This window comes from Primulina eburnea, chromosome 6 (assembly GCF_022965805.1).
Source record: "Primulina eburnea isolate SZY01 chromosome 6, ASM2296580v1, whole genome shotgun sequence".
NCBI lineage: Eukaryota > Viridiplantae > Streptophyta > Magnoliopsida > Lamiales > Gesneriaceae > Primulina > Primulina eburnea.
The window spans coordinates 26,604,360-26,628,015 of NC_133106.1; the positions used below are offsets into that span (position 1 = coordinate 26,604,360).

The following is a 23,656-nucleotide window of genomic DNA, read 5'->3' on the forward strand; positions in this document are numbered from 1 at the left end:
TACTCTTATTTTGATAGTGACATTATTATGGGTAACAGATCGATCGAATATATAATTTCATATTTGAGACCAATTTGAATATTAAGATGTATTATTTTATTGGAGTTTATTCAAGTTCTGAATAAAAGTGAAATATCAATTTATTGAACCTCGTTATTACATTCTCAATGAAATATTCATTCATGAAGAAATTATGTATATGTTCTTAGAGTTTATGATACAATATCTCAATATGCAGATGTTGTATTTCTACGTGGAAACAAATCTCTTAAGTTGGTTTTGGATATAAATTTCAAAAACATCTAATTTTTGTATTTCAGACAAAAAAAAACATCAAAACAAATTAATTTCTTATTGAAAAAATCAATAAAATATTTAACTTGGTTTTCATTTAAATTTTACACCATGTTTGAAAATGAAAATACCTTTGCATATAGACGACGTAGAGTATTTAGATGAAGAAATTATTCATTCATCTTCCCGCGTCGCTCCACGCTCCATTCTTATTCATCACTACACTCAACCGAACACAACCTCTGTTCGAATTTATGGGGACGGAAAGGAAATCTCAAGAATTTCCACTGAATAAATGAGATTGAAAAGATATTGTTAACCAAAACGTGTATGCACAAACAGAAAGGAACACGAGAACAGTGAACTATTATTGCGAACAAAAAGGTAGCACAATGCTTAAAGTAACGTGCAAAACAAGCGAAGCAGTATGGTAAACAAAACAGCAGGTCAGTGCAAAAATTAAATCAAACCGAGGCCTGTATGAAAATACAGTGTCCTTAAAACAGATTCGTCCCCTCCGGTGCGTGCTGCGAGGATGAACGTAGACGTCTGTTTCCTATGATACAACGGAAAACCAGTAGTACCGTAACACAAGGCACCACGACGGCGAACCGAAAAAGTACCTGAACCTTATCACGAGACAGAGTAACGACAGAAGAGCAGCAGCCGGTGGAAGCAGCGGGTGCCGAGACAGGAAGACAAGAACAGCTTCGAAAATATCAGAATGTAGGGGAATGTTTTAGAATGTGTTTGAAGGACTATGTTGCCTCTATATATAGGCACACTTATATGGACAGTTACGGCCGTAACCGTTGGTCATCCGAAAGGCCAAAGGCCAGCAGCGAAAGCACCAAAGGCCATTTCAGTTCGACGCGCCCAGATCGCGCACGTACGTCTGCACACAAGTCAAGCCTTTTTTCCACTGTAAATCGGGCTCATGATTTGCACCTCTGCACCTGTGCGTGCGAGAGAGAGCCTCTTGACCAATCATTATTACACCTCCATAAAGTATAATACAATATAAACTCATCAATGTTATATTTATTTTCCAATGTCAACATTTCTCAATTGTCATCTAACAGGCCTTTTCCAATTTCTACAAGCCCAATACACCTGTATAAGTCCAACTGATATTTCAAAGAAAAAGAGAATCCATTCTATTTTTGTTGTACACAACTGGGTTTTTGTTGGAAATTGATGGCGAAAGAATGGGGTGTCTGAGTTGAGAATTTCTGATACCTTAATCCCCATCCCATTTCTATGAAAAGTAGCACTGCAGTATGTTTCAACCTTTCTCAGAATCTCCGTCAAACAACGGACCTCGGCGCCGTGGCCAACAACTATGCAGCCAGCCTTCATCTATGCTGCCAACATGGAACTGCCTCCTATTCTCTCGCCCCCACTGTCCATGCTCACATGATAACTTCGGGGTTTGTTCCGCGTAAACATATCCTCAACCGTTTGATCGATATATACTGTAAATGTTATAATTTGAACTATGCAAAGAAATTGTTCGATAAAATACCTCAACCAGATGTTGTTGCAAGAACTACTTTGATTGCTGCATATTCTGCGTCTCGGGAGCCTAGGTCGGCCAGAGAGGTATTTAATGAAACCCCATTAAGAATTAGAGATACTATTTGTTATAATGCGATGATCACTTGCTATTCTCACAATGACGATGGCTTCGCTGCCATTCGAGTATTTAATGAAATGAGAGAGAATAGTTTTATACCTGATAATTATACTTATACGAGTGTACTGGCAGCTTTGGCACTCATAGCTGATAGAGAAGAGCATTGCCATCAGCTACATTGTGCTGTGGTCAAGTCTGGTACTGGGTTATTTACTTCTGTGGTAAATGCCCTAATAGCCGCTTATGTCAAGTGTGCATCGTCGCCTGTGACTTCCTCCACGTCATTAATGGCCTCAGCAAGAAAGTTACTTGATGGGATGGATGAGAAGGATGAACTTACATGGACAACGATCATAACAGGGTATGTCAAGAATGAGGATCTTGATTCTGCCCGTAAAGTTTTTGATGGCATGGATGAAAAGTTGGTGGTGGCATGGAATGCTATGATTTCTGGGTACGTGGAGAAAGGATTGGTGTTTCAAGTGTTTGAAATGTTCAGAAAGATGCAATCTTTAGGGATTAACTTCGATGATTTTACCTACACCAATATTCTTAGTGCCTGTGCTGATGCTGGGTTGTTTCTTCATGGTAAAGAGGTTCATGCTTATATCCTACGGACAGAGACAAAATCCCCTGGGCATTTTTTGGCATCTGTAAGCAATGCTCTGATAACATTATATTGGAAATGTGGGAAAATTTACCAAGCACGACATGTTTTTGACACAGCTTGCATCAAAGACCTTGTTTCATGGAATGCGATTTTATCAGCCTATGTGAGCGCAGGGCAAATTGTCGAGGCAAGTTCCATTTTCAATCAGATGCGTGAGAAAAATTTGTTATCCTGGACTGTTATGATATCTGGATTAGCACAAAATGGTTCAAGTGAGGAAGCTTTGAAGCTTTTTAATCAAATGAAGTCACATGGACTCGAGCCGTGTGACTATGCATTTTCAGGAGCTGTTATATCTTGTGCTATACTTGCAGCTTTAGAGCAAGGACGTCAGCTCCATGGTCAGCTAGTCCGGCTTGGTTTTGACTCTAGCCTTTCTGCTGGGAATGCTTTAATAACCATGTATTCAAGATGTGGCGCCCTAGATGCTGCCCATAAAGTCTTCCTTACCATGCCTTTTCTTGATTCTGTTTCTTGGAATGCCATGATAGCAGCCCTTGGACAACATGGGCATGGTGTCCAAGCTCTGGAACTTTTCAACGAAATGTTGGAAGAAAACATATTACCCGATCGGATAACCTTTCTTACAGTACTCACTGCTTGTAGTCATGCAGGTTTAGTTGAAGAAGGACAACACACTTTTGACTTAATGCAGAAAGTTTATGCAATAACTCCTGGTGAAGATCATTATGCTCGATTAATTGATCTACTGTGTCGAGCAGGAGAATTGTCAAAAGCCAAAGATGTGGTCCAGTCCATGCCATTTGAGCCTGCAGCCCCAGTTTGGGAAGCTTTACTAGCTGGCAGCCGACTTCATGGTAACATAGAGTTGGGCGTTCATGCTGCTGAACAACTCTTTGAGAAGATCCCACAACATGATGGCACCTATATACTTTTGGCTAACATGTTTGCAACTGCTGGGAAATGGGATGAAGTGGCAAAAGTTCGAAAATTCATGAGGGATCGAGGGGTGAAGAAAGAACCAGGTTGTAGCTGGCTCGAGGTTGAGAACAAGGTCCATGTATTCTTAGTCGATGACACTGTACACCCTGAGGTCCAAGCGGTATACAGTTATCTGAAGGAGTTAGTAGTGAAGCTAAGGAAATTGGGATATGCCCCTGACACGAAATACGTGTTGCATGATATGGAGTCTGAACAGAAGGAATATGCATTGTCTACTCATAGTGAGAAGCTTGCGGTTGTTTTTGGAATACTGAAACTTCCTCATGCGGCGACCATTAGAGTCTTCAAAAACCTCCGTATTTGTGGAGATTGTCACACTGCATTCAAGTTCATGTCCAAAGTAGAAACTAGAAAGATCATTGTGAGAGATCGGAAGAGGTTTCATCATTTTGAGGATGGTGATTGTTCTTGTGGTGATTATTGGTGAACATAATGATGCATGCTGTGACTGATTCAAGGATTTGGGATATGTGAATGAGGAGATGATTTTTTGTTCCTTCGTATAATACCCTCAATGTTGTAAATATATATCATCTCATGGAGTTTACTTCTCAAATTAAAGCTACAAATATGTGCAAGTCATTTGTAGTTACAACCCTTGAAGTTAATCACATTGAGAAAGTTAATCCCAGCGAGAGGATAAAGGAGGGCTAGGGAGGGAGTTATTGTTTTATCGGCTGAATGACCTGCGCTGCGATTTTTTCTTCTTGCTAGTTAAAACTTGAGACATGAGAAAACATATGTGAGTTCATTTGAGAAATTTGAACTATTTCGCTTTATGTATTACATCCTCAAATTAGTCTTGGATTACCGATGGAGGTGGTTCTCACGAATTTATTTTGTCAATAGATATTATTAACTACCTGAAATAATTTATGTAACATCCACCATACACCAAAACCATGATGTTCAACGCATACATCTGATGTAGGGAAATGTATGCTGACTCCAGAAAGTCTACAGATGGACAACCACTGGCATTAGAAGTCATCGAAAAGGATATTCCAGTTAACTCCGTGCAGTTGCTAACCAAATCCAAGTGGACATTTCTTACTCGGGAGGTAAGCTTTGCCTTTGAGCCTCAACTTGATTTCTTAGCTTGCTTTCCCCAAATTTTGTCGTGAATGAGCCCTGAGCTTAATTCTTTTGAAACTATTTGTATTTATTTTTATTTACTCAGGATAATCCTAATCATGTCAGGATTTTACATTGATTTGTTTCATTATAGCTTTTGGATATTTCAGAATGTTGTTAGGCCTTGTATATTAAATGGTATTGTGTCAGAATGATTGCATTGTCAGTTGGTGAATGTGGAAAGCTTTAGGCAGTTATTACTGAAACAAATTTATCTAGCAACAGTAGGAGTTCATTCCCGGGCAAGTATGAATGGATGCTTGTGCGTCATACTTATCCTAGCTTGAAGCAACTAGATGGTCGAAAAGTATATCATTTGAATTTAAAATTGTATGATTCTGATTGATTAGTCTTTATTATGATTTTGTCTTGTATGTTGTGATTTAAATTTTGGATTGATTTGCAATTTAGGTATCTCGTCCTCTTAAAAGGTTTTTTGACTTTCATCTTTCATCTCTTCGTACTAAGAGATTGTAACAAACCAAACATACTAAGAGATGGTAACAAACCAATGGCATACTTCTCCAAATTTGTTACTCCCGTGACTGTTTCGAAAGCTCTAGTATTTTCTTCACTGCATGCGTGCATTCACTTCTGTTCGTGTCTAATTTTCCTTCAACATATAAATTTTGGTTCCCAAAATATATATGACGTCGCCCCTCCTACTAAAATCTTAGTTAATTTTAATAGAGAAGAAAACAATCTCTACCAAACTCAAACTTGATGCCTTGTGGGAGGGCATGAATGAAAACCGGTCAACCAGCTTGGTGCACTTCAAACCCCATTTCACCAAAAGGGTATTTCAGAGGACTGTAGCCATGGATTCGACCGTGGAAGAAGGAACACGTCCCCTACCCAAATCACAGCCCGCCGATTTGCTTTTATGTCGTCCATCTCATCAAGCTAGCTGGCAGAAGGGCTCTCCTCCTTGTGGATCGTGCATCCCACACCAATGAGTCGAAGCACATCATCATGGTTTACTCTTTTATCAAAGACTAGTTTATACTTCCACAAGAAGAAAGTATTATGATATGATATCAAAGACAAGTTAGAAAGTATGATATCAAAGACAAGTTTATACATCCCAAGAAGAAAGCATCCCACACCAATGAGTCGAAACACATTATCATGGAATGTGGAGTGTTTTTTAAGTCTGTTTACTTATTTAGTTTCGACGTTAATATGACAAGTATATTTTTATATACGCATTAAATTTTATGATATTATTTCACTGATCAATTTCGTGAGACGGATCTTCTATTTGAGGACACTCATATTTTTCATGTCAAAAATAATACTTTTCATTGTAAACATGACTAGGGTTGCTTGTATCATAAAAAAATCCGTAAAACTATTTTACAATAGACCTACTCTAAATTTTATTATATAGGATATACTTTTAAACATGACTTTATTTTAAATTATCTTTTTCTTATCCTAATAACTTGATATTTTTTTATTTTTTATCTATTATTTTCTTATGAAATGAAACGATCTTTCCATATTAATTTTATGGGCGTCAGTAATTTTTTTTATATCAATAATTTGTATCTCATTTTTACAAAGATATATCTTCATCATCTTAATATTAGATTTCATTTTGTTCTCTATTATCTTTTTCGAGTTGGATCATGTCATTTTTTCGATTTTTTTTTGTTTTTTAAATACAAATTAAAATTTAAAAATTGAAAAATTAACGGCAACTTTTATGATTTCAAATTAAATAATATATTGTTTTTAATTTTAATTATGACATAAACATATCTTGTATATGTTCATTCAGAGTTGCTCTTTATGGTAAATATAAGTTATATATTACGTTTCTTATGTTATATGGTCTTGTCATAATAATTTAATTTACAAAGAATCAATGAGAAATTTCGGCAATATACAAATAACAAGGCCATGAATGTAAGTACACAATTCAAAATTTTATTCATGCTTTATCTAATATTTAGCTTATATAAATACATCGGATAAAGAATCAATTAATGAAAATGAAAATAAAATAAGCAATTAATATTAATAATTAAAATGGGAAAACCAAAAGATGGAAGACCAAGAATCAACTATCAATTTCCGGCAATTTACAAATAACAAGGACATAAATGTAAGTACACAATTCAAAAATTTATTCATGATTTTATATAGATAGAATATTAGATAAAAGATATATAAATTTTAGTGGAATATATTGTGTTCTAAATGATTCACATATTTTTTTCAGACACTAAAGATTTACTTCTTACCTTGATTATAGTGTAAAAATAAAATTTTTCTTACTAGGACTATATTGTAAAAATAATTTTCATTTCAAATTTGCACTTATTATTACATTGTGAAAAAGGTTCATCGAATTCAGTTTTAAGGGGCATTTTCCTTTTCCGTTTGGTGAGGTGTATTCAATTCAGAGTTTTGATATTTTTAATGATTTTTTCAAATGATAGACTTTTATAGATTTTTATTGACTTTTACACAATCTCACAGATTTATAAACAAATTTATGTGGATTCATGTAGACTTTTTTACAAGTTTTTTTTTAGAATTTTGTGAAATTTTTTTATGTATAGAATTTTATAAATTTTGTATTTAATTATAACATTTTATTTTTTTATTAATTTCTTTGAACCAATAATTAATTGACATATATAGTTCAGTTTAAAATAGTTTTTCAACATTTATATTAATAAATAAATTTACTTAATTAAAGCTAAATCATTTAGTTTTTATATGTGTATTTATATGAGTTTGTATTTATGTTTTCTAAATTTTTTAAAATACATTAATTGATTAATTTGTAACCTTATTTTTGAATTGATAATATATATGTGAAAAGAATATTATTTAATACTGTGTGGATATAATTTTGTATAAAAATATCATAGATTACATATTAATTGAAAATGCTAAAGAATTTAAAAAAAAATATGATTGTTGCGAGGCTATTCAATTATTAAGAATTAAACGACATTTTTTGGACCATCTTTCATGATTATTGAATATTACATTAATTTGTATAAATCATAATTAAAAATCACAAAATAAATCTAGAATTCAAAATTTCTTATGATATTAAAATAAAAAAAATTATCAAATGAACAATCAACCAAAAAACGAAAAATTCGAAAAGTAAAGATGAAAATATATATAGAGTATACTTCAAAAATTTGAAAGAGTGATAGAGATAGATGGGAGGAGAAGAGACAAGAAGAGAGGTGATGTGAAACGACAGAGAAATAAATAAATAACTTGTGTATGATTTCGAAGTTTTAAAAATCTATCCAAATCTTTTGGTTGAACCAAATACAATTTTTAACAATTTATAGTTGTACCTTATGCTTTAATATTTGTATGTTAATGAATTCCATGAAGTTATTAAAAGTCTATTGAAAATTTGAATACCTATAAACTTTTATAGATTTTTTAAAAGTCGATGTTGAATACAACTAGACTTCTATAGAGTATGTAAAAGTCTTATATGAACACAACTGGACTTTTAAAATCTACAAAAGTCATTAAAAGTCAATAAATCTCCTACATTGAATACATCTTCTTAGTGTCTTAATTTCATTTTTATTATAATTACTGTACAAACAATTTAAAATTTACAAACATCCATTCTATGCATCGCCATGATTTGACAATCATAGGCTAAGATATCACCACAATACAAGCAATAAATTCCAAAAACTCAACTTTGCCAAAATTTCCGCTAAAACATCCAAGCTCTTCATGAAAAGTGAGTGCACAGAACATAGATCGTTTATCATCAATCACTCTAGAAAAGGGATAATAGGTATGAAACAGAAACTTCAAAACACGAAATAAAGAAACAGTGTCATCAAGTTCCAGCTTTCCTGCTGCCAACACGAGCAACAAAACCAGCTTTAATTGGAGCAACTGATCTCCCAGAGCCACACTGAAAAGAACAACACAACAAAGGGAGTTTTAGCTTAAGATGTAACATAAGCACATGAATCCAACCAGTGTAAAAAACTATTAAAAGCAAGCCAGTTACCTCGACTAATATTTCCTCAGAACGAGCAAAAAAATCGTATCATTCTCTTTCGACCAAATTAAATAACTGTACATTCGAGGAACTATGATGGTGAATCTTTATCACATCATCAGCCTCATAACTGAAGACAGTAATAGTTATCAAAGCGTGTGATAAAGTACAGGGTCGCTGGTGTTAGAATAGATGTCATGTAAGCCAACTGTTGGATAGGGAATTTATTGACTCAATTGTAATAAACAATCTTTATTTTAATATAATTCATTATTACATGGTTTGTTATTTCTTTATTTGTATACCTATGTGATCAATATAGATAAAGACCTTGATTATACTTTAATACAAATGAATCGTAATACGATGTTGAAACTCATTTGTAAACACTGTATAATATAAATTCATTCCTAGTCGATTCAGCTGCCTAAAACATGGATAAAGGTCGCTTGAGCTCGAGACTAGAATCTGTGATGTTGTGTACCGCGTTTCTTGGTAAAGGCATAGAGATGTCCAAACATGCAGATAGGTAGTCATATGATGATTATACCGAACTACCCTCCCTCGGACTTTCCAAATGGTTATCATTCATCGAGAGGATAAGTTTGTGGTTGTGATTATACACCATTAGTCCTTACGACCCGAGACAACACTGATGCTCTATATGTTAGGGTTGTGCTTTGACTCGTTTACCGACCCCAGGATGGTCATCAGGTAGGAGATTGGCTACAGTTGCAACACATGTAGGAGCCAGTGCATTGTAGTTGCGAATTCACTGCTCACCTACGGGTGTGGATATCCTATGTGATCTGATGAAATAATAGTGCATGGAATCTCTGTCCAGAGTATGAGATGTACGTTAGAGAATGAGATCTCCAATTGTACATGTGATGCTACTATTTATTCTCAAAGATGTGTCACATTGTTATCGAATTATTATGCAACCCTCAATGAACCAATAGTTGCAGATTCGATCGGGATATATGGGATGAAGGGATCTTACTGTACGTTAATCATAATCGACTGGTTCTTGCAGGAACTATCAATAATATCTAGGGAATCATGGGACGATGCTACTAGACGCTCTTACCATGGTTCGATGAGTTTAATCAGAAATATGATTTCTGTCATTCTCATGATCAATAGTTGATACATGGAATGAAGCAAATTGTAAGTCCGAATAAAGGATTATGTCCTGAATCACAAAGAGTTGTGAACCCACGGCTAGCTGTATCCCTGAATCATTGAGGGTCACACAAGCACTGGTTTACTTGTTCCAGTTGAGATAATAAATTCAATGAGTTGAATTTATAAGAAATAAGTTTGATATGATCAATCGATAAGCTTTTAAATAAATTTTATAAAAGCTTATATGAATTTTGAGAGCATGACTGCTAAAATAGTCAAAGGGAGTGCACCTGCCTTATTTGGACATTGGTGATCTCGAAATTAAAGTGTGCATCGTAATAAAAACAAGTTGAAATTGTCACATCGATGATCTTGGATCGTCGATCGGGATTATGATGAGATTAATGTAATGCGAGTATGGATCATGAGCTTGTAAGAGTATAAGCACATCATGCTAATTTACTAAAGTTCAAATGAGCTTTACTAATTAAATTATATTTTAATGAATTAAAATATAGTTCATTAAGTTTTTATTAATTATATATTGATTTATGTAATATGAAAATATTCACTATACCATAATATAAAACTTGCACACAAACAAAATAATATTAATGTATGATGTTCTCAAAATATATGTATTAACATTTGAGATTGCATTTAATATGGCATGGATTTAGAATCTTTAGTTAACTTAATTAATTGGATTAATTAAGTAAAAAGAAAGATTAGAAATATAATTAGAATATTTTTTTATTCTAATAAAAAGGCGTGCATTCGAGATTAACCATGGGATGAATTTTTTGGAATCTTTTAATTAACTTAATTAAATAGATTAATTAATTAAAGAAAGGATTAGAAAATAAATATAAGGATTTTTTTATTCTTATTTCAAAAAAATGGCATCCAAAAAGCTTTGAGCAAGAATTCTATTTTTCGGCTCTTCCCAATTCCAAAAGATGCTCTCGAAATCCCCTTTTTCTTTTGCAAGAAAAAATCGGCTTGAGTCGATTTCTTCTTCATGTTCTATCTCTACACAAAATATCTTCTATTTTTCTGGTGCAAGTTAGAAGAGGAAAAAGTATTCCAGTCCTGAACCTGATTCGGAGATCGAAGAAAGTTCGTAGGAAAATTCAACAAGAGCTATATCCGCTAACACCAGAATAGTTGGAGCCAAGTAAATTAATTCACTAAAGGTATATTACTAAACATCTTTGGTATGTTTATTTTATTGAAACCATACGAGTGTCCCAACAATATTTTGAACGTCAAAATAATTTTTTTTAAAACTTCCGATGTGTTTGGGCACGAGAAAACTCGAGATCCAACAGCTGGATCTATTAATGTTGGATAGCAATTAGCCAAACTACATTTAAAGGAGAAGTGATTTATTGCATGCATGCACACGGGAGAAAGGGAAAACGAGAGCTTCAGAATTGGTGTCTCAGATAGTTAACCTACGATAAGGGTGTGCAGCAGTTCCAGAACTTTGATGATCAATGTAATATGAATGTGGGAAATTTCTCCTTTCGTAAAATAATGAGCTTCCTGAAAAATAGGCAATAAATGACTAATGTGGTTCAGAACCAAATTAATTTACAACTATTATTTTTCAACAATCAAATATTCAACTATTATTTTTCAACATTCAAAACATATTTTTCAACACTCCCCCTTGTGATGATGATCATGATACATTGATTGTCTTCATTACGTGTTATATATTGTCTCGTTAAAAACCTTACTAGGAAAAACCCATTGGATAAAAACCGTACTAAGGGAAAAAGAGTGCAGTCACGTAAACTCCCCATTATGTTGACACGAACAATTCTTCACAAATTTCGTAGATTGCGCATCCCAATATTATATATATGCTTTCTGAATATTGTCGTAGAAAGTGCCTTTGTGAAGAGATCTGATGAGTTTTCACTTGATTGAATGTGACGAACATCAATGTATTTATTCTTCTCAAGCTCCTTGGTGAATGCGAATAACTTAGGAGGAATATGTTTAGTTCTGTTGCTTTTTATGTATCCTTTTTTCATTTGAGCAACACATGCAAAATTATCTTCATATAGTATCATAGACTTCTCGTCAAATTATTATCCGCACGAGATTTGGATATGTTGGGTCATTGATTTTAACCACACACATTCACGGCTTGCTTCATGTATTGTAATAATATCGGCATGATTTGATGAAGTTGTTACGAGTGTTTGTTTCTGTGAACATCAAAAAATTGTAGTGCCTCCACGAGTAAATACATACCTAGTTTGGGAACGTGCCTTGTGTGGATCAGATAAGTATCCAACATCCGCATAACCAATTATACTTGGATTAGAATTTTTTGAATACAAAAGTCCTAAGTCTGTCGTTCCTCGTAGATAACGGAATATATATTTAATTCCGTTCCACTGTCTCTTTGTTGGATATGTGCTAAATCTTGCCAATAAATTTGCGGCAAAAGATATATCAGACCTTGTACAATTTTTAAGATACATAAGGACACCGATAGCACTTAAATATGGTACTTCTGGACCAAGAATATCTCCATCATCTTGACATGGACGGATTCTATGTTTAATGATCTAACAACCATTGGAGTACTTAAAGTATTTGATTTATCCATATTAAAACGTTTAAGGATCTTTTCTATATAATTTGTCTGGTGAACAAATATTCCACATTCTTTTTGTTCGATTTGTAAACCCAGACAATACTTGGTTTTTCCAAGATTTTTCATTTCAAATTCTTCCTTCAAGTATGACACAACTTCTTGCATTTTCTTATTCGTTCCAATGATGTTTAAATCATCAACATATAAAGCAATAATTACGCATCTGGATGTTGTTTTCTTAGTGAACTCAAGGGAATATTGAATTATTTACGTATCCCTTTTTCACCAAGTGATCACTTAGACGATTATACCACATTCGGTCGGATTGCTTTAAACCATATTATGATCTTTGTAATTTCACGGAATAACATTCTCTGGGTTTTGAACTTTGTGCTTCAGCCATCTTAAATTCTTCAGGGAAGAATCTTAAATCCTTCAGGGATTTTCATATATATATATATATATATATATATATATATATATATATATATATATATATATATATCAAGTGATCCATATAAGTAATCTGTAACAACATTCATAAGACGCATTTCTAAATTTTCAGATACCGCCAAGCTAACCAAATACTGAAACGTAATTACATCCATCACGGAAGAATACGTTTTTTCATAATCAATTCCAGGCCTTTGAGAAAAATCTTGTGCAACAAGTCGAGATTTATATCTTACTATTTCATTTTTCTGATTTCGCTTTCGAATAAAAACTCATTTGCATCCAACAGGTTTTACACTTCAGGTATAAGGACTATAGGTCCAAAAACATTACGTTTATTTAGCGAATCAAATTTAACCTGGATGGCATCTTTCCATTTATCCAATCCTGTCGATTTTTACATTCACCAAAAGATTTTGGTTCATGATATTCATTATCATTTATAATGTCGATTGCCACATTATAAGAAAATATATCATCAATTTCTTCTATATCTCTTCGGTTCCATATTTTTCCAGTATTAATATAATTGATAGATATTTCACGATTCTCGACAATTTGCGGTTCTGACATAACATTTTCATCATCATGTGTTTCTTCAGGAACATCATTCTCTATTTTGTGATCATCATATGTTTCTTCAGAACATCATTCCTTATTTTGTGATCGTCGTGTTTCTCTACGAATTTTTTTTTGAGGATTTTTATCCTTGGAACCGACTGGCCTTCTACGCTTCAGGCGTTTTATGACATCATGAGTTTTTTCAATTTATTTCTTTGGAATTTCAATTTGAGCAGGAGCATTTACAGCATGTATATATGATTTAGTTACCCCTTTTGCATCTGTAAATGCATCTGGTATTTGATTTGCTATTCTTTGCAAGTGCACAATTTACTGTACATATTTTTCACATTGTTTTGTTCTTGGATCCAGATGTAACAATCATGATACATACCATGTAATTTCCTTTTCGGTATGTTTCTTTTATCCCCCTAATATTGTGAAGGTTTCCTCATTAAAATGACAATCAGAAAAACGTGTTGTCTGAGGTTCAAGATATCGAATGATTGATGGACTATCATAACCAATATAAATTCCAATCTTTCTTTGAGGTCCCGTTTTAATTCGTTGAGGTGGTGCAATAGGCACATACACCATACATCCAAAAATTCTCAGATGAGAAATGTGTGGTTTTTACCAAATGCAAGCTGCAATGGGGAGTATTTATGATATGCACTTTGTCTGATGCGAATTAGTGCAGCGGCATGTAAAATTGCATGTCCCCATATAGAAATAGGTAGCTTTGTTTTCATAATTATTGGTCTAGCAATCAGTTGCAGATATTTAATCAATGATTCAGCCAATCCATTCTGTGTATGCACATGAGCAACAAGATGCTCAACAGTGATTCCCATAGACATACAATAATCATTGAAAGCCTTGGAAGTGAATTCACTAGAATTATCAAGTCTAATTTTCTTGATTGTATAATCAGGAAATTGATTCCTCAATTTTATTATTTGAGCAAGTAATCTTGCAAATGCAACATTTCTAGTTGACAATAAACATACATGTGACCATCTGCTGGAGGCATCAATCAATACCATAAAGTATCTAAATGGTCCACATGGTGGATGAATTGGTCCACAAATATCACCCTGAATACGTTCAAGAAATATTGGTGATTGAGTTTGGATTTTGGCTGGTGATGGTCTTATAATAGTTTTCCAAAAGAACATACTTTACATTGAAACTTATTATTCTGAAAGATCTTCTGGTCTTTCAGCGGATGACCATGTGTATTGTCTATAATTCTTCGCATCATTGTTGAACGAGGATATCCTAATCGATCATGTCATTGGTTAATATTGAAGAATTATCAACTACCATGTTTGATTTAATGTGACTTATATGTGTATAATGCAATCCAGTAGGGAGTATTGATAGTTTTTCAATCACATATTTCTTTCCTGATTTATATGTGGTAAGACACATATATTTCTTATTCCCTTCATTCATTGTTTGAGTATCATATCCATGGAAATATATATCATTAAAACTCAACAAATTTCTTTTCGATTGTGGTGAATACAAAGCATCATTGATAAAAAATTTTGTACAATCAGGTAACAAAAATTGTGCTTTACCACAACCTTTAATCAAGTATACATGACCTGATATTGTATTCACCATTGTTTTTGTTGGTTTTAGTTCCAAGAAATATCTTTTATCTCGGATGATAGAGTGCATTGTACCACTATCGGGTATGCAAACTTCAGCTTTGTTCATAGCATTTTCCATATTTGAACTTTAAAAAAAATATGCAATGAAATAAAATTACTGACAATAAATTTATAAAAATAAAATACAATACATATGTAAAAATATAACATACAATAAAATATTATCATACGAGTACATGGAAAATAAAATATTTTACATATCTATTCCACCAGCAAATTGATCATGTATGAGAAATCAATCAGAAAATCTCTAGCATCAAAATGAGTTAAATAACTCAAATTTTCACTGTGTTCAGTGAAGCTGGTCTCCTTTTCTTTCTCCTTTATTGATTCTTTATAAAGTTTACAAAGGTGCTCAGAGGCTCGACAAATACGGGACCATTGTCCTGGAGTACCACATCTAAAACAAGAATTTTCAAATCTTTTTGAGTGATTCTCATTAACACTCATATTCTCATGATGTCTTTTCAGTGAATGATTCGGGACGCTCTTTTGAGATGAGTTATAAAAATATCTATCTCGATTATTTTCAAAACCACTGCCGCGTCCACGACCACGACCACGACCTCGATTTCGTCCTCGACCAAATCTTGTCTATGACTTTGATTTTGGTTTCCAGATTTAAATTCATTTTTTCAATGACATTTACTTCAGGAAATGCCGTTGAACCGGTGGGTCGTGCCTGATGAATTCTCATTAACAGCTCGTTATTATTTTCCGCCACAAGGAGATAGGCGATAAGTTCAGAATATCTCGAAAATCCACGCACTCTATATTGTTGTTGAGAGTTATATTTGATTCGTGAAAAGTGGAAAATGTTTTTTCAAGCATTTCCAATTCAGTAATCTCGTGCCCACAAAATTTCAATTGCGAGATTACTCTATACATCGCCGAGTTGGAATCACTGAATTTTTTAAAATCTTGGAATCTCAACGTATTCCATTCATCCTGGGCAGTCGGGAGTATAACTTCTTATGTGTTCGAATCTTTCTTTTAATTCCTTCCACAAAGCTATGTGATCTTTTTCAATTAGATATTCACATTTTAATCCATTGTCGAGATGTCGACGCAAAAATATCATGGCTTTTGCCTTTTCTTGTGATGTGTATATGCCATTTTCTTTTATGGTCTCATTTAGACTCAATGACTCAAGATGCATTTCTACATCGAGAGTCTGTTTCATATAATTTTTCCTCGTAATATCAAGAGCAATGAATTCGAGCTTTGTCAATTTTGACATGGTGGTACTAAAAAATAACGATGCATTTTATTAGTTAATGAATATTGCAATACAAAGTAATGGATAAACAACAAGTACAAGCATTCGTAAAAATAAAGAAAACGCACGAGGAGGATATTCTCTGATAAATACAAGACTCGTGATTATGGTAACCAAATAATTAAAAATAACCTTGAGAAAGCCATATTTTTTTCTTCGAAAATTTGATGAAGAATAATTTTTTAGAGAAGAAGAGAAAGTTGGAGTGATTGAATGTGTTCGTGAGATCATATTTATAGGGCAAAAATAGCCGTTTATGACCGCTGGTGTACAAAAAAATAAATGTCTATATTTGTATAATTTTATGGTAATAATATGGTGTATTATAATATTAGTCAGATTTAAATATTTATGAGGTGTGATAAGGTATTTTGTTTAAAAAAAACCTCATAGACATTTATACTTGTTGTATCCCTTATCGAGAGTGTGAGATATCATCTTAACATCCTCTCAGGATTTATAACAGTTTTTTTTGAAAATTTTATTTTTATTATTTCTGATCTTTATTATATAATAACATTATGTTATATATTAAATATATACACAATAAATAAATAAACAGTAAAATAAATATTATTACTTTTGTTATCATTTTCTTCTGTTTTTTGGAGCTTGGAAATATATGGAGGACTTTTAGAGCTTCATGCTGATAATGTGTTATGAAAAAGTAAAAATTTATGGTAAAAAGTAAAAATATCAAACTCTCAAAATTATCAAACTACACACTTTATAATATTTTTCTCTCAACTCAATTGTGATTTTCTTCACAAATGAGAGATCTATTTATAGAATTTTTTTACAAATAATCCAAATAATAAATTCATCATTATATACATCATCACACACTAATTTTCAATATTTACAACTCTTATTTTCAACATTCAAATATTCAACTATTATTTTTCAACATTCAAAACATATTTTTCAACAAATATGTTAATTTTATGTTAAACTAATTAAGCCAGCTAATATATATATATATATATATATATATATATATATATATATATATATATATATGTGTGTGTGTGTGTGTTTTATTGATTCGATTGACATGATAATAAAGTTATTTTTGTTTGATAAATAATGTCATTTTGTGACGTAATGTTTGTTTCTTACGATTTTGATATTAACATTATCAAATTTCACTTTTAGTCTCGTATCTTTCAATTTTTGATCATTTTAGAAAAAAAATCATCGAAAATGTAGCTGCATACATTAGCACCATTTCGGAGCCACACAAGCGTGTTGCATAGGTGTCAATTCAAAAAAGACCAAAATTGCAAAAATAACATAGATAATAGAACAAGATTGAAATTTGACAACATAGTTTCAAGAACAGCAAATTAATGGCTTGGCTTCTTAAATATAAAATATCTTTACATAACAATGTTATACGATCGATTCCTGTGGACAAAAATTCAGAAGATGACAACGAAAATTGTTAGAGTAGATGCACTGTAAGCCAACTGTTGGCTAGAGATTTTATTGACTCAGTTATAATAAAAAATCTTTATTTTAATATAATTCATTATTTCGTGGTTTATTGTTTCTTTATCTGTATATCCATGTGACAAACATAGATAAAGACCTTGATTATACGTTAATACAAATGAATCGTAATTCGATGTTGAAACTCATTTGTAAACACTGTATAATCTAAATTCGTTCCTAGTCGATTCAGCCACCTAAAACATGGATAAAGGTCGCTTGAGCTTGAGACTAGCATCTGTGATGTTGTGTACTGCGTTTCTTCGCAAGGGCATAGAGATGTCCAAACATGCAGATGGGTAGTAATATGATGATTATACCGAACCACCCTCCCTCGGACTTTCCAAGTGGTTATCATTCATCGAGAGGATAAGTCCGTGGTTATGATTGTATACCATTAGTCCTTACGATCCGGGACAACACTGAGGCTCTATATGCTAAGGTTATGATTTGACTCGTTTACCGGCTCCAAGAGAGTCATCAGGTGGCGAAGTTGGGTATAGTTGTGACACATATAGAAGCCAGTGCATTGTAGTCGTTGATTCACCGCTCACCTACGGGTGTGGATATCCTATGTGATCTGATGTAACAATAGTGCATGGAATCTCTGGCCAGAGTATGAGATGTATATTGGGGAAGGAGTTCTCCAAGAGTACACGCGATGCCACCGTTATATGTGTCACATAGTTATCGAATTATTATGCAACCCTCGATGAACCAATGATTGAAAATTCGATCGGGATATATGAGATGAAGGGACCGTACTGTACGCTAATCATAATCGACTGGTTCTTGCAGGCACTATCAGTGATACCTAGGGGATCATGGGGCAATGCTACTAGACGCTCTTATCATGATCCGATGGGTGCAATCAGAAATGAGTTCTAACATTCTTGATCAAGGTGTTGATGAAAAGAATGAGGCTAACTAGGGTAAGCCCGAATAAGAATAAATGTTATTCTGAATCACAAAGAATTGTGAACCCACGACTAGCTGTATCTCTGAACCATTGAGGGCCACACAAGTACTGGATCATTTGTTCCCGTTGAGATAATAAATTCAAAGAGTTGAATTTATTTATATGATATAGTAAATTCAAGGAGTTGAATTTATGATAATTAAATTTTGAGAAAATAAATTCAAGGAGCTGAATTTATAAGATAGTAAATTCAAAAAATTGAATTTATGAAGTTATAAAATTCGGAGAGAATAAATTCAACGAAGTTGAATTTATATAATTTGAGAATTTAATTTATTAAACTCAAAAGTTGGGTTTATTAAATATTAAATTTTGGATGTGATAAATTCAAGGAGTTGTAATTAAACTAGTTGGACTATCCCAATTAATTAATCAAGCTCATTAATGTTAATTATGGAATTTAGGTCAAGGCTATTGTTTTTAAAAAGAAAAGAAAAATGACCTAGCCTCCACTATCTCAAAAGGTGATTCACGAGAAACCCACCTTAAATTCCTCCAAATTTTTGGCCAATTTTTCGAGAAAAAAGGATTTGAGTCCTCTCTCAAATGTTTGATCTCAGCGTAAAACTTCTTTCAAATATTCTAGTGCTATTTGAAAGAGGAACAAATCTTCTAGTCGTGGACCTAATTAGAAGAGTGTTACTTGAAAGAGGAACAAATCTTTTAGTCGTGGACCTAATTAGAAAGATTGAAGGAAAGAGTTTTTGAAGATCATTCGTGGGGATTCATCAAGAGCTAGATCCGTCTATACCGGATTAAGTGATTTAATTCACTAAAGGTATCATTCTAATACCCTATGAATGTTTATGATAAAATCATACGAGCGCCCAAAGCAAAACATATTTTGATTGTCAAAATAAATAAAAATTTTAAAACTTTCGCTGCGTTTGAACATGTAGAAAACCCAGATCCAACAAAAATATCAAAGTTAAGGCTAGTGTTGAACACTATATCTTTAAAAACATAACTTTCACTTGTGATAACAACAAAATGACTCACAAGTTCAATAACCAGAAAGGTCGTAAACTCTTTTTTGTATAGAAAAAAGAAGAAAACAATATGCATGCAAGTGCTTGATTCACGTCTGAAAACTGTATTTAAAAGTTGTTTGATATTCTCTATTTAATGTTGGTTTTCTGCAGGGCATGATATTTCCTTATCCGGGGGTGTATTTTAGACCAGGAGACATGAAGGAATCGTCAAAAGACACCATTTGATTTAAATTGTGTCTGAAAACTCGAGATATGAATACAATTGTTCATGAAACAGCACGCCATGCGATGTTTGCCTGGAAAACTCCAGGAAGTGCGTCGGGCACATAACCGCCCCAACGGGGATCACGCCGACTGGAATTTACAGGCAGCATATTCCAGGCAGCGCCCAAGCGCAGATGCTGCCTGGAAATTTCCAGCAGCTCCTATGCGCGCTCGTAGCTCGGGTTTGTCCCTCGTGCTATGGTTTCGAGTTTTCTTTTCCTTCCACTTCGTTGCATTATTTCTATTCATTATGCCTAAAAATTCCAACAAACAATTTAAAATCCATAATATAATCTGTCACTTGATCATTCCACAACCCGAACCAAAATACAGAATAAGGTGTAAAAAGGAAACACAAACTCGACATCGTCTGCAGAAGCAGAGTATGGTTCGATGGTTGCCACAACTTATAATGTCATCTGTATTTTCTTGGATGGATGTTGAAAGACATTCTTGTTCTTTTTCTTCTCTAAGTCATTTATGATACAATGCTCTACAATTGGCTCAGTTTCTACCGTATGCATAATCTTCCTAGTAAACCACTTGAGGAGTGCTCTTCCTCCCTCAAAATCTGTTGCTGTATCACTAATACAGAAGCTGTGCTACCAAAATCTTCTGATGCAACATACTCTCCTATTACTCCAAGCTCATTGCTCTCACTCCAACTCGAAAAACCTTGTAAAATAACGGGGTTCACCCCGTGCTTCCTCCCCACGATCCAAAGATCGAATATATCCTTATTCAATGCCTGAATAGCAGCGATGGTTTCTTCACCATTCTTCACAACAACCTCTCGATAAATGACACGGCTATTCCCTTCATTCTTCACCCAAAACCATGTCACCAATCCATCATCAAGCTTTTTCTCCATGTCGTTGTCTCCCATATTTTCATGCGAAAGAAACCGAATAACAGTGAGGAATGTTTCCTGATTTGTAGCCATGCGATCTGCATAAGTCAAGGCCTCTCTAGCATCTGCTCCTCCCAAGAAAAGAACAATTATCCGATGCAGGCTCATGAAAACACCATTTACTATGTTCTCGTACGGACCCTTATCTAGGAGGATACCAACCGAGCATGGCGCGTGTGTCAAGACATTACAGTTCATGGATTGGGAATGTTTCCTCATCGTCCCATCAACATCATGTAGGGCCTGTCTGTGGAGTGGCAGTATGATTAAACAAGCTTTCTTGGACAGAGCTAGGCCACAAATATCTTGGTACATACATCTTATTGGGGCAATCATCGTGTAAGAATGTATTTTTATGTATTCATTTCCTCTAGCCTGTTGGGAAATCTTCAAAGCATTATGAATAGAATTGTAATGAGCAGAAGAAGCAATATGTTCAGTATTTTCGTGATCGATAAACATAGGGTGGGAACGGCCAACGAGCTCAACTAGGCACAAGGCGTAGACCGAGAGCGGACTGCTGACATTTGGGTTTGAAACTTCAAGAACTTTCACTAGTCCAGGCAGACTTTCCCCACTGTGAATACAAACCACAACATGAAGTTCTGTATTGGGGGAAGTGTGTTGAATATTTCTTCTGGTATTCACCATATAAGGCTTTGTTGGGTCATAGAGTATGCTGATCAAAGGGGTTAATATAGCAGTCACAGATAAGGTTAACAACACCATAATTGTAAACTCTGACTGATCTATCATCTGCATTCAAGTAAAAATCAGTTACATACACACACACACACTCACACTCACACTTATAACAAGTTGTCAAGAAAAGGGAATCCGAAAAACTAGATACTTACCTTAAAACTCATCCAGTGTAGGAACAAGAGAAGTTCCGTTTCACCCCTGAGACTCGATATCAGGCTAAGGGTGAGACTGTCTCTGATCGTCATGTCAAAAAAACGAGATGCGATGAGGGTAGAGACCGTTTTGATTATGTATCCGGCCAAAATCATCAAAAAAATCGGTTTCAAATGAGACCATTGGCCACTCAAAGTGAACACGTCTGTGACCATTCCAACATACATGAATGAAAAAGGCATCAGAAGCTCAATTACTATTGTTTCACTCTTCTCCACAACAGTGGCTCCCAATGGTGGCCCATCCGGTATGGCCAAACCAAGCCATAATGGCCCATTTGCTATTGCTAAACCGAACATATCAGTGATGAATCCTGCAATCATTACACCTAATAAGATCACAACTATATAAAATTGATCCACTTGCTGCCCTTCAGGTGTAGTTTGAATAATCCATATCATAGCTTGCCTAAAACCCCAAATGACTGATGCAGCAACCACTATCAACGAAATCATGTACCATAGAGCCGAAATAGCCCTGTACTCAGCTTGCTTTGATGCCTCAAATATAAGTACACCATTCATGCCTATTACATCACTTATAATTGCAGTTGATAAGGCCATCCTCCCGATCTCCGAGCCAAGGAGATTGAGCTCTCGAACAATGGGATATAAAACAGGAAATGACGTCATGGCCAGAGAGGCAGTGATCCCCCAAATGGATGACCCTTTTGCCATTTCTTTGTTGAAAGATTTTATTTCAAGAACTGCTATAGTTGCACTACAAGATAAAGGTACGACCACTCCGATCACTGCAATACACCAGTGTTTTTTGCTTAGTCTCTTTATCTGTGTAACATCCATTTTCACACCAGATAAAAACAGAAAGTACATGAATCCTATTACTCCAATATTTTGAAGCACAAAGTCTGCAGTATCGGGAAACATGTAAGCGTGAAACTTCTCGCTCCGGCTTAGCAATGATGGTCCAAGAACAATGCCACCCTATATCAGAACCCAATATATATCTTATAAATTCAAAGAAAGATGGAATAAATCAAATATTTCTCGTTATGCTCTTTCAAGAAAAGAAGCCCACAGAAAATAATCCATTTTTCTTCACATTGTTGAGTAGGGTGCCCGACAAGCAAAGTAAAAAACTTATTGCACATGACATTAGATTTATATTAACATTTATCAAACATGCACACATCATGAGCAAATAAACACTAGTTTATGTGAATTGAAAGCAAACCGATAAAACTGTGTATTAGTTTTGATTTTCAGAGAACACCAACAGAAAGATGATATCTTGGACAATAGAGGCAGATAAGTACTTACAAGAATCTTGGCAACAATCTTAGGTTGCTTTAAGGGCTTGAGGAGAAAAGAAATAAGCCGAGAAATGATAATGAAGCTTGAAACCTCTAACAGCAAAAGAGGGAAGGAGTAATCCAATGGATTTTCCCCATAAAAGATACCAAAAGGATGATTCTTACGTTTCTCCCGACATATAACAAGACCTTTGTGGATCAGTGCCGGGGGTTCGACAAAGGCGACTTTCACCATTTCTTGAGAAGATCAGGTCAAGGTTTGTCGTTTTGATGCAAAAGTCATTTGCAGAAGAAACATTATGCCTTCAAAGAAGGCAGCCATGGATGCATATTGCTCAAGTTATGAATAGATGTTAAAGTGTTGGACAAGCGCAATAGTAGTTTCATATTTTAGAGTTGGTTT

General features: G+C 34.2%; 2 protein-coding genes across 7 annotated transcripts; one reads left to right on the forward strand and one right to left on the reverse strand.

Moving 5' to 3' along the window:
- The first annotated feature begins 448 nt into the window (after positions 1-448).
- On the forward strand, positions 449-20,173 carry LOC140834007 (pentatricopeptide repeat-containing protein At1g25360). Of its 6 annotated transcripts, none has more exons than XR_012118631.1 (4): positions 449-620; positions 1,442-4,382; positions 4,495-4,624; positions 5,388-5,741. XR_012118631.1 is itself a non-coding variant. In XM_073198576.1 (2 exons), exon 2 carries the CDS (start codon positions 1,555-1,557, stop codon positions 3,988-3,990), a length of 2,436 nt encoding a protein of 811 aa, XP_073054677.1. In that variant the 5' UTR covers positions 449-620; positions 1,442-1,554; the 3' UTR covers positions 3,991-5,368. The 6 variants fall into 6 exon arrangements, 1 of the variants encoding a protein (XP_073054677.1); XR_012118630.1 differs by having other exon boundaries at positions 1,442-4,305; XR_012118632.1 differs by having other exon boundaries at positions 1,442-1,735; positions 1,829-4,624.
- A 123-nt stretch (positions 20,174-20,296) lies between these two features.
- On the reverse strand, positions 20,297-23,648 carry LOC140834008 (cation/H(+) antiporter 24-like). Its single transcript, XM_073198577.1, has 3 exons — positions 23,261-23,648; positions 21,920-22,924; positions 20,297-21,818 (listed from the first exon to the last, which is right to left on the reverse strand). The coding sequence occupies exons 1-3, from the start codon at positions 23,486-23,488 to the stop codon at positions 20,664-20,666; spliced, it is 2,388 nt and encodes a 795-aa protein (XP_073054678.1). The 5' UTR covers positions 23,489-23,648; the 3' UTR covers positions 20,297-20,663.
- Between the last annotated feature and the right edge of the window lie 8 nt (positions 23,649-23,656).